Below are 14,345 nucleotides of genomic sequence, written 5' to 3'. Positions count from 1 at the left end.
TATAGTACGCTGCTTCGCGTCCGGCATGCACTATGCACGTACATATGATGTACAAGCGCCAGGGTTGTGGCGTGCCTCTTTGGATGAGCGACATTCGGCTCGGCCACGATGCTCATGGCTTGAGACTGGGCTTTCCGTTTTTTTGCCAACCGGGGAAATGCCCAACCTCTTCCGCTTGGTCGGCCAAGAGACAAACCACGGCCAGGTGGGCGGTCAACCTTGGGGGGTGTTGAGCGACGTGACGTGACCGGCGGGGATGCCCCTTTCCAGCCAGCCAGCCATGTAGGCAGTTGTTTGTGGGCAGGGTGCAAAGTCACTACCATGTACTCGGTAGTGAGGTACTACGCAGTAGTACACATCGTAATGTTCCTGGAAGGGAGGTGCTGTGCTCCAAGAAGAGCCGCCAATACATGTCTGTATAGTAAGGTACCTAGGTATGTACGCAGCAGCTACTACGTAAGGTACCTATAGTAATGTCTAACACGAAAATAAACAGCCAGTCCCGGTTCCATTGCAGCCCCTGCCGTCTGCTACGGAGCAGCGTGTCTCATGGTTAGCAGGATGGTGGCTGCTGGGAAAAGGGGCTTGCAGGTGGGCGTTTCCGCGATGGTTGCACAGCGGGCCATTTCCCTTTGCCTGCCCGTTGACCGGGGAAGGGGACACTGACATGCCCGACGGGGGAAGGAGGGCGGCGGGCTGCGGGTAGGGAGCCCCGTTCCGGGTCTTTATCGCTAAGGCGGGCCCAGAGGTTGCGAGATTTGCAGGCCCAACCCTGCGATTGCGCGCTAACCCAGGGCCAGGGGGACAGGCGAAAAAGCCGCCGCCCGCTAGCAAATTCCATTCGCCATTCTCCGTCTGGGTAACGTTTTGACTTATCTTTTGCCCACCGCACAGCCAAGCGTTGCGTTGCGTTGCGTTACGACACTTTTTAGGTGGAGAGGCGGAATCAGGACGGGTCGCTTTGCCATCGTTGCGCCCAATCCCCCCCCCCCCCCCACCTCCCGCCACCCACCTTCGCCGTCACCAACCACGCTGCCGCCGTCGCCGTCGCCGTCATCCGCGTACCAAGCCGTCGTTGTCGTTGTCGTTGCTGTTGCCGTTGCCGTTGCCGTTGCCGTCGCCGCCTCATCCTCGTCCCTCCCTCCTCCCCCCTCCACCGGATCGACCGCGACACGACGGGCTGATACAAAGACGAACACCGCCAACCACAACAGCCGCGATACCGCCGACATCCCACCGCCCGACAAGCGTTCGAGCGGGAGCATGGTCACTCTGGCCGGTGTGGGCAATGTCTTTCCGAACCCCGGCCTCTCCAATATCGCTATGATGATCGCAGTCCACGAAAGCCACTACCAACCCCCCTCCGTCCCCCGATCGCGCGATCGCGATGCCCTCGCTACCCCTCGCCCTCCATCGCATTCCCCGCGGCCCTCGGTGTCGTCATCCGCGGCCATAGCCGGCGCTCAGGCCCGGTCCGAGAGGACGTGCTCATTATCGTCATCCACCACAGCCACGACGACGGCAGCAGCAGCAACAACAACAACAGCAGCAGCAGCAACATCAACAACCAGCCAAGAACGGGCCAAGCCGGCCTCGCCGACCCGTCGCTCCGTCCCCGACACCGCCGCCCGGGCCCGCCTTCCATCCCCGCCGCCCTCGTCTGCGTCAGAGCCGTCATCCAGCGATACCCAGCCGCAGCCCGACCCCCACCGACATGTCGTCCCCCATCCGCCGCCGTATGCCTCCTCCTCCTCCTGCTCCTTCTCCTCCTGCTCCACCACCACCACCACCAAATCGGCCATCTCGTCGTCGAGAACCTCCACAAACGCCACCGTCGTGGCCGCGCCGCCGTCGAGATCCATACCGTCGCCCGGCCCCGAGGGCGGGCCGCGATGGACCGCCTCCCTCGCCGGGCCGGCCCCGCCGCTGTCGCTCCCCCCGATCGATGAACCGCCGGTGCAGACCCAGACGACCATCCGGGTCCGCGACCTCGAGCACATCCAGGACCTCGCCCGGTCCGAGCTGCTCAACGGCACCGGCCCCAGCGCCCTGCACGACCCGCCGCTGCAGCACCTCAAGTTCGACATCAGCAGCATGCCCATCTGCGACATCATCGAGATGGTGGCCGCCCTCCTGACCAAGATCACCTCCACCAACGACCTCCAGCACGACGCCCTCAACCGCAACGCCCACCACGTCCGCCAGGCCCAGGCCCAGGGCCGCGCCGCCGACGGGTCCGCCGACGGGTCCCTGAGCCCCCTGAGCAGCAGCGTCCTGGCGTTCCACGGAAAGAACGTGCCCGCCATCACGATCCTGAGCTACCTCACCCGCATCCACAAGTACTGCCCCACCACGTTCGAGGTGTTTTTGAGCCTGCTGGTCTACTTTGACCGCATGACGGAGCGCGTCAACGACATGGTCATGAAGAGCGAGGAGGCCCGCCGGCGTCAGCTGCAGGAGCAGCAACGCCAGCTGCAGCAGGAACGCGAGGCCCGTCGCCACCGGAGGCAGCAGTCCCGGAGCAGCCAAGCCGCCGCTGCTTCTGCTCGCGTCAATGCCCAGCCGAGGAATGCCGCCGGCGCCGGGGAAGAGGACGTGGTGATGCGTGATCGTGACGACCATGGCGACAACGACGACGACGACGACGACGACAACGATGACAACCACGCGATGGAGGATGACGATAATGAGGATGATGATCGTCGCCGCGAGGGGGAGGCCATGGACGAGGACGCATCGAGCAACGCCACCGAGACGGACTCGGACCTGGCCGACTCGACCGACGGCGACGAGGCGACCGACGGCACCGGCGCCACCTCGGCCGGCCTCCCGCCGCATCCGAGCTCGCACGCCACCTTCTTCGTCGTGGATAGCTTCAACATCCACCGCCTCATCATCGCGGGCGTGACGTGCGCGAGCAAGTTCTTTTCGGATGTGTTTTATACCAACTCGCGCTATGCAAAGGTTAGTTTTTTTTGGGGGGTTTTCTTTCGCTCCATTTGTCATGCTTGCCTCTTTTCTCTATCACGGTGTTTCTTTTTCTTCTTTTTAACAGAGGATTGGTTGTTCGTCCAATGCTAACGCGATACCCTACCTCGCCCCCTTCCCCTCTTCCAGGTCGGCGGTCTCCCCTTGCCAGAGCTCAACCACCTGGAACTGCAGTTTCTTTTGCTCAATGACTTTCGCCTTGCCGTGCCCGTCGAGGATCTGGAGGCTTACGCTACCATGCTGGTGGAATTTTATGCCCGCGAGGTGGTTGGGTCGCCGTCGTCGTCGCCCACGAGGCCATGAATGAAACGCTGCTGGCTCGCCGAGGTGATGCTGCGACTAGAGACCTTCTTTTTTTTCTTTTATTTTGTTTATTTTTCATTTTTTTATCTTTCTTGAGGGGAGAAAAAAATGGCAAGGATTCTTGGGTCAGCCCCGGGTCCCTACTACACTTTCGGTCATGACACACCACCTACCTTACCTGCATGCTCGGAGAGGGGGGGATGGCGGCAAGGAGTTGAACTACTAGGCAAGGAGGCAAGCAGGTTCAAGAACATACCAAACAACAAGAACATGGCGTTGAGGCGACGACGATCCCGGATCCTGCAAATGTTGTCTTCCTCCTGGGTTTACCTGGGTTTGATTATGCGTCCTTGGCGGAGGTGGTGGTTGGGTGCATGGATGATGGCTGCCCTAGACCAGCTGATTCGCTCCCTTGATGCTTTTTCTTTTTGGCCGAAAGGACGGCGGCATGATGGGAGGGGGGAACGCTGGTTCGATGCTTTTCCGGATCTCGCGCACCGGCCGGACGCAGCGGCATGAGCAATCAAATCCATGAGGACGGGTTGTGTGGTGTGTGCGTGTGACGCGGTCCGGCCGGCCAGGTTGGACCGAGTTACAGGGGAGAGAGTCGAGCGAGGAGCGGGTTTGATGAGAAGATGGGAGGGAGGGAAAAACGGGGGGAGAAGGAGGAGGAGGGAGGACAAGCAAAGTCGATGGTTGGTTAGAAGCCGGGGTAGTGCATGGATGGGTGGATGGATGGATGGTGGTTGTTGTTTGAGTGTGTGCCGTTTTTTTTTTTTTTTCCTTGTCCTCGAGAGGAGGAAGAGGAAGACGGGACTAGACGTGAGGGCCGTTTCTTGGACTTTTCTGCCCCCCCCCCCCCCCCCCCCCCCCTCTCCTTTTTATCATGATGAGGCTTTTGTCCTGTTTCTCTCTCACTTACACATTTCATCTTGACGATCAAAGACTTTTTTTTCCTTTTCCATTCTGACCGCTGGACCCTCGAATCCTGTTGGGTGAGGCCTCGCTTGCTTGCTTTCCATCTGTGCGCCCAACACACCTCCCTGAAGTCCGGCACACGCTTCGCCTGGTGCTGCCTCCTTGTAAGTAAGGTGGCCTAGCCTACCTCGCGTTTCGCCGGTCGATATTCCACGCATGCCATGCGCGGCAGGGGAATAGGGAGGGAGGGCGGTGCTTGTTATGGCCTGGCCTGGCACATTTGCCACCTTGGTACCTTGCCTTCTTCTCTCCTCGTGATCCTCGCGCTGAGTATCCAGTCCGTAGGACGCTGCCTACCTGATTTCCTGGTTTGGCCATCCTCCTGTTGCTTTTCGCCGTCTGCTCTGTTTTTCGTTTTCATGTCGTCTCCCATCCCCTCAACTTGAACGTGCTCCCCCCCTTTTTAAGCTGAACCGCTTAGCACTTACCGACACCGATGAGAAATCAGAGCGTTCAGAGGGGAGGAGAATGATGAAGGAGGAGATGAGACGGGACGGGATGCACGGGACGTGGGATGCCTTGTGGGAGAGGGATGGGGTCGATGGTGGCGGTGATGTGTCCCGGGACCTCTTTCACCGTTGGAAGGTGGCCCGGGGGCATATGGTGGTGGTGTATTTGATGATCCAATGTAGTTATCGCAGACGCACAGGAGAGAAGGATGCGGAGCAGAAAGTTGGAAGCGACCTATCCTGTGGTTATAACAACGGGCTGACGGTCTTTGCGTCTCAGATGGGATCGGCCATGCAGGACACCCGGCTTCCCCCATCCCTCGCCTAGGCTCGCCCCTAGGCTCTCCCCAACTGCCGGCCGAGGCTTCGCCCCCTTCCTCTTCGCCGTTCCGAACCAGCCACTCGGCAGCCGCTCCGACCAGGACGGACCCCGGCCTATCGTCATGTCTGGGTCCGTTGTATAATAATACACAGCAATAAACCCGCCTTGTCACGTCGGGAGCATGTCATTTACCCGCTCCCAGCCGCCAGCCGCGCCATGCCGCGGGGAATTTGTCTGGCCGGTCATGTTGCCGCGAGCTGCGGCCAAGGATCTTGGCCCAGCCTCGGCGGCCGGCTTGCAAATGGCTGCTCTACGTCGCGCCCCGTGATGCCCGGCTCGGGTTGGCCTCCTCGGCGGGTGTCCACCGCAGACAGCCGGCGTTTGACGGGTACCATCAATCTATGCCTGACGCAGGCGCCGTTCTTGGGGCCGGCATGGCGCTGCCGCCGATGCGGTCCCAGCCGTGTTTTCTTGTTGCAGCAACAGGCGGCGGGAGGGATAAGGGAAAGAAAAATAAAAGGGGAGATGGACGGGCGAGGCCAGGTGGCTGTTGAGCACTTGGCGTCGCGATGTTGGTGGCCTTTTTGTTTGATTTCTGGAAAGAATCCGCCCGGATGAGCAGCTCGCGAGGCGCCTGATCCTGCGCGTCTCCCAGAACCCCGAAGCCATGGACGTCCGTATCCCGCGCGGCATCCAGCGTGCCCTCTGCCTCGCAGCATTGCTGCTACCCGCCCACGCCGGCACCATCGTCCCGACGCCGCCGACGCTCCAGCCCGCCGATCTCGACGTCACCTGCCCGCTTCCCATAGATGACCAGCCGGCCGCGCGGCCGTCCTTGACCTCGCCGTGGACGCACCCGCCCCTGTGCGTGCCCTCGACCGACGGAACGACCAAGTTCTGCGTCTACACCAACTCGCGGCACGGGCCGCGGGGGTGGAGCATCTTGACGACGCCCGAGACGGCGGCCGACAGCGTGTGGCTCCTCAACCGCGCGCTCAACGACACGGATAGGACGACAACGACGGCGGCGGTGGCAGCGAGATCTCGGGAGCCGCCGGCGTACCGGGTGGTGGACATAGCAGGCAAGGGGAAAGGGGTGGTGACGACGCGGAAGGTGGCCAAGTACGAGGAGATCCTCGTCGACCACGCGACGTTCCTGGTGGACATACTGTTCACGACGCAGGTGCCGGCGTTCCGGGGGTACCGGCTGCTGCACGCGGCGGTGAACCAGCTCGCCGACCCGGAGAGCGTGCTCACCCTGGGCCAGAGCAACCCGCTCGCCCGCGACCAGGTCGAGAACATTCTGCGGACCAACGGCTTCAGCACCAAGCTCGGCGGCGCGCCGCACATTGCGCTGTACCCGGTCGTGTCGGTGCGTGCCTCCCTACTACTCCTCCTCCTCCTCCACCCTTCCTTCAGACCAGCGACGGACACAAGAAAACATGGGCAGTGAATAGGGGGGAGAGATGGAATGGCTGGCTAACGCTAGAGCGGCAGAGAATCAACCATGGCTGTCAACCAAAGCGAGTGGTTTTCTTTTCGGTTTTCTCTTGCGGTTCTGTCGGTGGGAGTACTATGAGCTTTTGACTAACTGCCGCGCAGCGCCTACACCTTGTTCAAGCCCGAGACGCTGCAGGTGAGCATCCGAGCGGCGCGTGACCTCGAGGCGGGCGAGGAGATTACCCACAGCTGTAAGCCGACTTCCCTCCCTCTCTCCCTCTCTCCCTCTCTCCCCCTCTCCCTCTCTCCCCCTCTCCCCCTCTCCCTCTCTCCCTCTCTCCCTTTGTATCGGGTCCTGCACAGCCATTCTCGGTTGGTTTCCATCAACAACAACGACAACTGACCCGGCGGGCAGACATCCCCATCGGCGCGCCAACGTCGGAGCGAGCCAAGCGCCTCTCGCGATGGGGCTTCACGTGCCGGTGCTCGCTGTGCGAGGCGGACGCCGAGGCGCGGGAGGCCTCCGACAAGCGCCGGGCCGAGATCCAGCAGCTCCGCGACCACGCGATCCGCGCCTACCAGGCGGGCCGGGCGTACCAGGCGCTGCGGTTCACGCGGCAGGTGATCAACCTGCTCGGGCCCGAGGGGCTGTGGCAGCTGTACCCGGAGCAGTACGAGAACGTGGCGCGCATCTTTTACACGCTGCGCGACCGGGCCAACGCCGAAAAGTACGCCAACATGTCGCTGGGGCTGCTGGCGGAGCAGGGCGAGATCCCGAGGGCGGACAGGGAGGCGGTGGAGAGGCTGCTGGCGAGGTTTGAGGAGGAGGAAGGGGGAAGATATTGACGCGGTATGAGAAAGGGGCGTGATGATCTATGATGGATGTGTACCCCTTTGCACGAGATGAGAGGGAGCATTCGTTATTGCTGAGGATGATTAGATGCACTTTCATCTTTTTTGTTCTTTTTTTTGTCAAACAACGAGAAATAGTACGGAACGCGTACGTTAAAACTGGAGACAACACGGATATGTAGCAAGAGTCCCCGTGTCAACGTCTCAATCTCCACGTCCTGGCCTTGCCCAAAGCATAGCAAAACGAAGAGGGTTGTTCCCAAGACCAAAGCCAAAAAAGGAGCATCATCTCCAGCATTCAAGAAAAAAGGATTAAGTAGGTTCCGGAGGTCTATTCGGGGAGCTGCGGAGGAGGAGGGAACTTGGATAGAGAGAGAAGAAAGTGGAGGAAACGCGGTTTTGCCAGTCTCATTTCTCCTTTTCCTTTTTCTTTTTTTTCTTTTCCGTTTCTGTGTCTTGAAATTTCGTATTTACCTATCTCAAATGTTTCTCCCATTGTACGAATAGCATGTTTTCCTTCGTCTCTACGGCTATGCGCTTGTTCCTTAGGAATGGATCGTCAATGATATGTATTCTCTGATTGAACTACCTAGCTACTTAGACGGCCCATGCTATACGCTGACGAGAAGACAAGAAAAAAATGAATAGACCTGTTGTATTGATATCACGGACTTGCAAAAGCCAAAAAGCTCGGCCAGGTTCACCAACTCCTATTCTTAGAACCAAACATATTATATAGACCCAGCCCATCACAACCACTCCCTTACTAGCGTCAGCCTCGCCGGTCAGCCAAGCATCCTCACAGCCCAAGCAACGACCCCCCGCCTTCTTCCATACAACAGACAGCCCGCTACTCTCTCGTCTCCTCCCCTCTGCTTAACCCTCTCGGTCTCCTCCTTCACAGCTCGTATCTGCTGCTCCTTGTCTGGCTGTCACGCCGCAAACCGTCCTCGGCGCTTCGCTGGTAGCAGCACCGCGTCATAGCGGCGTGGCCGCCGCTCGCCACGACCTGTGGGCAGATATGGCAGCCCATTGGTTTCAGTTAATACCCGTTTGCTTCCGGGGCTTGGGGGTTCAGATGAGGCGTTGGGTAGACGGTTGTAGTGTATGGGATAGAGATGGGTTCTCTCTGGCCAAGCATGATCCGGCTCGTGATGATCATCGATGTTGTGGCATGGGATTGGCGGAGGGGGAGGTTGGACTCCCTGGTGATGGTACGTATGACGGATGAGGCTGGCCGTTGTAGAACAGCAGCCGGTGCCCTCGGGATTTGGTGTAGTTGGCTGCTCTGGCCTGTTCTATTCAAAAGCGGCTCTGACTCTGAATCTCTCTCCCTCTCTCATCACGCGCCATACCTTCATACATGCATGCATGCCTAAATTCCCTCAAGGTTGCCCAGCTACGCAGAAGACCTCAAAAACTCGCACAACCCCCTCCCCCACCTCTCCGCCCCCTTATACTCCCACATGCCTGGCGCGTTGCCGTGCCGCAGGCCCTCGATGGCGTCTGCCAGCGCTGGGCCGTGGCCTTCGGCGCGGAGGGCGGTGAGCGGGTAGAGGTGGGTTTTGAAGCTAAAGAGAATCGGTCCTTGGCCGCTGTTGTCATGGCCGAGTCCCTTGTCGTCGTCGTTGCTGCCGCTCCTGGGCAGTCGCGTCACGGTTTGCAGCTCGACGCGAAGGTGAGAGTTGCGGACGTCCAAGTCGGGTTCGGTCTTGGCTGCGTTTTCCTTGGCCTGGCCTTGTGGTTCCTCCGACTCCGATGTTGCCGGCGATGATGGCTCCCGAGGGGCGGCGCGATGGGAGGCGGGAGCGTGAAGATCGGGATGCGTCTGGATCCCCCACTATCGTCGGCACGTCAGAGAGAAAGCCAGCCAAGATAGCAGCGAAGCGCATCGGTTCCCCCCCCCCAGCGATGCTTCACCCCTTCGCTCCTTCACGCCACCTCCATCCGCACACCTGGGGTCATTGTTTGGAAAACACAATGGGGAACGTGAAGCGCAAGGGAGGGGCAGGGATGGACATACATTCACCCTCTTCACCGGTCTGCCCACCTCCAGCCGTCCAAAGAACCTCTCCATGCTCGCCTGGATCTTCTCGTACCCCGGCACGGGACCGTGGATATCCACCAGCCGCTTCCCCAGTTTCTCGGAAGGATCGAACCCGGAGGGGTGGCAGCAGACGAAAGCCACGGCGCGGTGTTGGCCTGAGCTGCCGTGGTTGTTCTTGTTGTTGTTGCTGCTGCTGTCATCGTGGGCGGCAGCGTCATTATTATTATCATCATCGTCCGGTGGGTCCCGGAGAAGGAGAAAGAGGTCGTCCTCGACCGTCTCGCCTAGGATGCGGAGCATCTCGAGAGGATCGGCCGGGGGCGGGTTGAGCGGGAACCGGCGACGGGCGACCTTGTTGTGGAACAAGACGGCTTTGGTCGTTTGCTTCTCCTGGTTCTCGCGCAGGTCCGGCGGCGATGGCGGTGGCCAGGGCCTTTCATCTTCGGGCGGGGCGGTCGCGACAAGCTCAAACATGGACGGAAACCTCCGGGGAAGGTAATGGCCTAAGAGATAGGCGTAGAGGTCGCCCACCGCTCGGGCGGCCCGTGCCGTGGGCAGGAGGCCAGCGACGGCCGGGCCGTGGACGGAAATGAGGCGGCGGCGGGAGGTGACGCGGTCGAGGTAGTTGCGGTCGACGGCGATGAGCTCCGACGGCGTGGTGGCTTGGATGGCTAAAAGCGGTCGAGAACCGTGTGTGTGTGAGTGTTTGCGCGCGTGCAAGTCGTCTCATGCGCCATCTCCGACCCCGATCTCATCACATCCCATCTCACGACGTCCAATTCACAGATCCCAGTCTCCAAGGGGGGCTTCAAGCAGGACAAGGAGTTTCCGTACCCATGGTGATGTGATACACCGGCTTGAATGGACGAAAGACCGCCGGTGACGTGGAAGCCCAGTCGAGGTCGTTCAAAGGCTCTATGGCCGGCCGGCCGGGATTCGAGGCATCCTCGTGCTTGATGGTGCTTGTCGCACCCAAGCTCGGCTTGGGTGGTGTTGTTGGAGACCTAGATGGCCGAGACCGTCTCGCAAGAAACGACAACAGCAACAGCGCAAGCAATACCAGGACGAGCCTCGGCAGCGAGGGCGGCTCCATGGCCGTCATGGAGTATAACATGCCATGTCCCATCGCCGTGGGATCGCTTGCTTCACCACACCTGACGACAAGACAGAGAGGACAGCGAGGGATTCAGGGGTTGGAGCAAGCTGAGCTGTTGGTTGGAAATCCAAGGGGATAGAAGCAGGCTCCATTCCGTCACGAGCGAGGAAGTGTATTATTTGGATGCGCAACCTGAGAAATGGAAGGGCTTGAATTCCCCGCCTCCTCGGCCCTCTACTAGCTACCGCCAAGTTACCTAGGTACTTGAGGTACGCAAGGTACCTAGGTAGGTAGCTAGGTACCTAAGGTAAGCTAGAGGTGTACCTGTTCACCCTTTCTCTCACCGACACCGGACCTGCTCTGTTCGTCTCACAGCAGCTTGCTTGCCTGGATGCGGTGCCTAAGGGGGCCAGGTCTGCCCCGGGAACCGCTGCCCCGTTGGTCACACACCCCCGGGCCCGGGGAGAATTGTCATCTCTTTCGCCCAATCGAGCCACAGCGGCGGGCCGCAGGTGGCAAAGACGGAGCCGTCAGCCAAGTCGGACCAGCCAGGCCCCCCTCCCTTTCCCCTCCCCCACTCTCTTTTCGTCAGCGCTCCCCACTGCCAGGTCTCGGCTAACTAGCTCACGTTCCATGGCATGTGTGCTACGTACGCAGTACCCAGTACCCAGTGCGCTGCCCCGCCGCCTGGCATTGGATGCCACGACAGCCCTGGTAGTCGTCAAGTACTGCGTAAGCCTCACCTTGAACATGCGTCCGGGCTGGCTGTGCCTCCGTTCGTTTTTTTTTTTTTCCGTAAGAGACAATTCTCGCTTTTTCCTGTCATCATCCTTCCATCACAAACATCACCACAAACATTGTCACCGACCGTCATCTTTATCATTGCCATCCCCGAAACCAAGTCTGCTTCAACTCGCTGATATCATAGCATCGTCTTGAAAGGACCCGTCTTTCTCCTCCTCCTCCTCCTCTTCCTCTCCCCGCTAAGCTCGTCCCCACAACTCACCGCGGTGGTGTGGCGCCTGACCTTTACTGCTCTTTTGTCGAATCGTATCCTCAAAAACAAAACACCACCGCTCCACAATGACAAACCTCGACCGCAAGCTCCGTCCCCGCACCTCGCTCGAGTCCTTCCACACCACCGCCACCGACGCCACAGCCACGACCAGCAGCAGCCTCCAACGGCCAACCCCGGCGCCATCCACCCTCTCGCTCGCCGACGCCGAATCCCTCGCGCACCTCGAGCCCATCCCCAGCTACGAAGAGTCCCTGTCGGCCCCTCGCCCGGGCCCCTTGCAGATCCTGGGCGCCACGTGGGGCGGCGTGACCGTCACGCAGGACCTGCAGAGGCTCGCGGCGGGGCTGGACGAGCTGACGCTCGACATGAAGACGCTCTGGACGATCCTGACGCCGGACCCGGCGCCCGGCAAGCTCAAGGTGTTGACGGTGCTGTATCGGTTTGACGACGACAAGGGCAAGGGGAAAGACGGGCATGGCCAGGGGGAGGAGGAGGAACCAGAAAACGACCTGAACGAGATGCGCCTTCTCTCGGTCCCCGAGGACGTGAACCCTTCCAAGGTGGTCATCAGCCGGCGCGCGGCCATGAGGTTTCTCGGGGAGGACTGCGAGGACGGGTGCAGCGCGCAGTCGGGCGGCTCCGGCGCGGGCGGGAGGCGGCGGGATCCGCGGGTGCTGCACGGACGGGTGGGGCGGGCGTGGCGGGCGGGACCCCAGGGCGAGGTGGACATCCTGGCGGTGGTGTACGGGCCCAAGAAGATCGAGACCCCGTCGGCGCTGACGGTGCTGTCGAACCATTTCGAGGGCCGCTGGGGCCAGGTCCGCATGACCAACGCCTTCTTCGGCACGGATCCCTGGCCGTACAAGCGCAAGTCGTGGACCGTGTATTTCCGCTTTGTCGGGTCCAAGCGCGTGCAGGTCGTGACGGGCTGGGAGGATGGCGCCCTCGAGGTTCCGTGGAGCCGCTACCCATGACGGGCCGAATCGGAGCCGGGCTCGGAGGGGGACAAGGCAGGCAGCAGTAGTAGTAGCGGTAGAAACAGCTGGATGCGCTTTGCCCTCTCTCAGCGCGCGCCCTTGTCGTCCAGAAGCGATGACGCAAATGCTTTGACGGCCTCTCTCAGCGTCGAGGCCGCGTTCCCTTGCGCCCAGAAATGGCCCGCGCTCGGTACCTCATGCGCGCGGAACAGGGAGGGCCGCACGGCTTCCAGGCGAGATTTCCAGGCCCGCAGCTTTCGGACGGGCACAAAGACGTCATCGTCGCCATAGATGGCCAGCGTGGGGCTCTGCACGAGCTTGGATTCTGCTTCTTCTTCTTCCGCCATGGCCTCCGACGCAGCCTCGTCATCCCTCAGCGGCGGTGGCTTACCGAACCAGGGCTTGGCCGAGAGGCTCGGCAGCGCCGGAAACGACATGGCAGCCAGGTTGGTAACGATGCCCTGCAGCGGCGAGACGAGCAGGTAGGCGGGCCGGAAGGCCGTCCGGTCGGCGACGGGCGGAAGGCGAGCAGGCTGCGGATGCTCCCGTGGAGAAGGATCCCCGGCAGCAGTCCCATCGGGGCTTTTGTCGGGTTTCTGCCCATGCGCCTTCCTCGTCCTCGCGAGGAGCTCGTGGACGCCGTGCCGGATCGCCTCCTCGAACTCGGCCGACCGGGAGCGGCGCGTCTCGTGGCTTTTGCGGCCTTCCTCGTCGCCGCCGACCCGAAGCCCTCCTACATGTCGTCGAGGGGATGCCGGCCGAAGGCGGTCGGCGGCGGCTTCTCTGGCGGCGGCCAGCACCGCGTTCTGCGCCTCGGCCAGGTGCTGGGCGCGCAGTCGGATTTCGGCGGCGTGGCTCCCCAGCTCTGGAGCGTCGAACAGGGCGGCCATCGTGGCGAGGCTGGGCAGCTGCGAGGTGATCATGGCGCCGTACGAGTAGCCTCCGGACAGGAACACGGGGGATGCCCCGGCACCCTCTGGGGGGGTCGGGGTGGGAGCGCGGATCCGGACCTGCGACGTCTCCTCCTCGCCTTCGGGGGCCGGCGCTCCGTGGGGAGGATCGGTCGGCGTGCTTCGCGGCGGCAGCCGGAAGGGGTCGAGAAAGTGCACGTAATGCAGCAAGAAGCCTACGACGGACGTGTAGTCGGCTCGCTCGGGCCTGGCGGTCCACGATGTCCTCCCGGCTGAGCCATGGGCACCTCTGAGCCCAGAGAAGGAAGGGGCAGTCAGTCAGCGTTGCGTCCTCGCGTTGCCAGGGGCCGACAAGACTCGGGCGAACCTAAAGTTGAAGGTGCAGACGAGGAAGCCCTGGCTCAGCAGCGTGCTGGCGACGAGCTGGACGACGCCGTCGTCGTAACAGCCGCCCAGCGGGGCGTAGGGGTGGGCGAAGACGGCGGCATGTTTGCGCCAAGGGGGCGCGCGGGGGGAGGCGGCCAGCGAGGCCGGATGGTACAGGCGACAGTCAATGGGGAGGCCGTCGTGGAGACTGGGCAGGGTGAAGGTCAGGCTCGGCTTCGGGAGGGTCATGATGGGCCGTGGTGCCGGTGCGGGCAGCGCAGAGAAGGATGCATGCGTCCGAGGTGTTGCGCCAACGCTTCTCACCGGACGCCAGGAAGAGGCACTTTGGCGTGGTGTCGGCGAGGGAGCGAAACGGTCATTGGCACCAGATGATGACGGCGAAGTGAGATATCTGGTGGGTGGCCATAGGTAGGTAAGGTAGTAGTACACAGTACCTCGCAGACGTCGGGTATGGACGCGTGCAAAGAGATTGCGTGGCCTGGCCTCGCACGCCGACCCACCAAACACGCAAGAGAAGGAAGCTCAGAAAGCGACATGCAGCCTTCTGCGTTTGGCGGTTATCGCGAGCCCATGTCGA

General features: G+C 61.4%; 5 protein-coding genes across 5 annotated transcripts; 3 read left to right on the top strand and 2 right to left on the bottom strand.

Moving 5' to 3' along the window:
• Positions 1-1,263: 1,263 nt before the first annotated feature.
• VTJ83DRAFT_3079 (uncharacterized protein) lies at positions 1,264-3,291 on the top strand (the record flags this gene model as incomplete). Its single annotated transcript, XM_071009420.1, has 2 exons — positions 1,264-2,964; positions 3,118-3,291. The coding sequence occupies 2 exons, from the start codon at positions 1,264-1,266 to the stop codon at positions 3,289-3,291; spliced, it is 1,875 nt and encodes a 624-aa protein (XP_070866960.1).
• Positions 3,292-5,707: 2,416 nt separating this feature from the next.
• VTJ83DRAFT_3078 (uncharacterized protein) lies at positions 5,708-7,326 on the top strand (the record flags this gene model as incomplete). The annotated part of the gene is made up of 4 exons (XM_071009419.1): positions 5,708-6,412; positions 6,538-6,563; positions 6,643-6,731; positions 6,896-7,326. 4 exons carry the CDS (start codon positions 5,708-5,710, stop codon positions 7,324-7,326), a joined length of 1,251 nt encoding a protein of 416 aa, XP_070866959.1.
• Positions 7,327-8,731: 1,405 nt separating this feature from the next.
• VTJ83DRAFT_3077 (uncharacterized protein) lies at positions 8,732-10,505 on the bottom strand (the record flags this gene model as incomplete). The annotated part of the gene is made up of 3 exons (XM_071009418.1): positions 8,732-9,172; positions 9,356-10,050; positions 10,214-10,505. 3 exons carry the CDS (start codon positions 10,503-10,505, stop codon positions 8,732-8,734), a joined length of 1,428 nt encoding a protein of 475 aa, XP_070866958.1.
• Positions 10,506-11,558: 1,053 nt separating this feature from the next.
• VTJ83DRAFT_3076 (uncharacterized protein) lies at positions 11,559-12,467 on the top strand (the record flags this gene model as incomplete). Its single annotated transcript, XM_071009417.1, has 1 exon — positions 11,559-12,467. The coding sequence occupies one exon, from the start codon at positions 11,559-11,561 to the stop codon at positions 12,465-12,467; it is 909 nt and encodes a 302-aa protein (XP_070866957.1).
• Positions 12,468-12,556: 89 nt separating this feature from the next.
• Positions 12,557-13,996, bottom strand: VTJ83DRAFT_3075 (uncharacterized protein; the record flags this gene model as incomplete). The annotated part of the gene is made up of 2 exons (XM_071009416.1): positions 12,557-13,670; positions 13,749-13,996. The coding sequence occupies 2 exons, from the start codon at positions 13,994-13,996 to the stop codon at positions 12,557-12,559; spliced, it is 1,362 nt and encodes a 453-aa protein (XP_070866956.1).
• Between the last annotated feature and the right edge of the window lie 349 nt (positions 13,997-14,345).

The sequence above is a fragment of the Remersonia thermophila genome, chromosome 3 (assembly GCF_042764415.1).
Source record: "Remersonia thermophila strain ATCC 22073 chromosome 3, whole genome shotgun sequence".
NCBI classification, from domain to species: Eukaryota; Fungi; Ascomycota; class Sordariomycetes; order Sordariales; family Chaetomiaceae; genus Remersonia; species Remersonia thermophila.
Note: the sequence above shows the minus strand (reverse complement) of the source record. Positions and strands in the feature narration are given on the sequence as shown.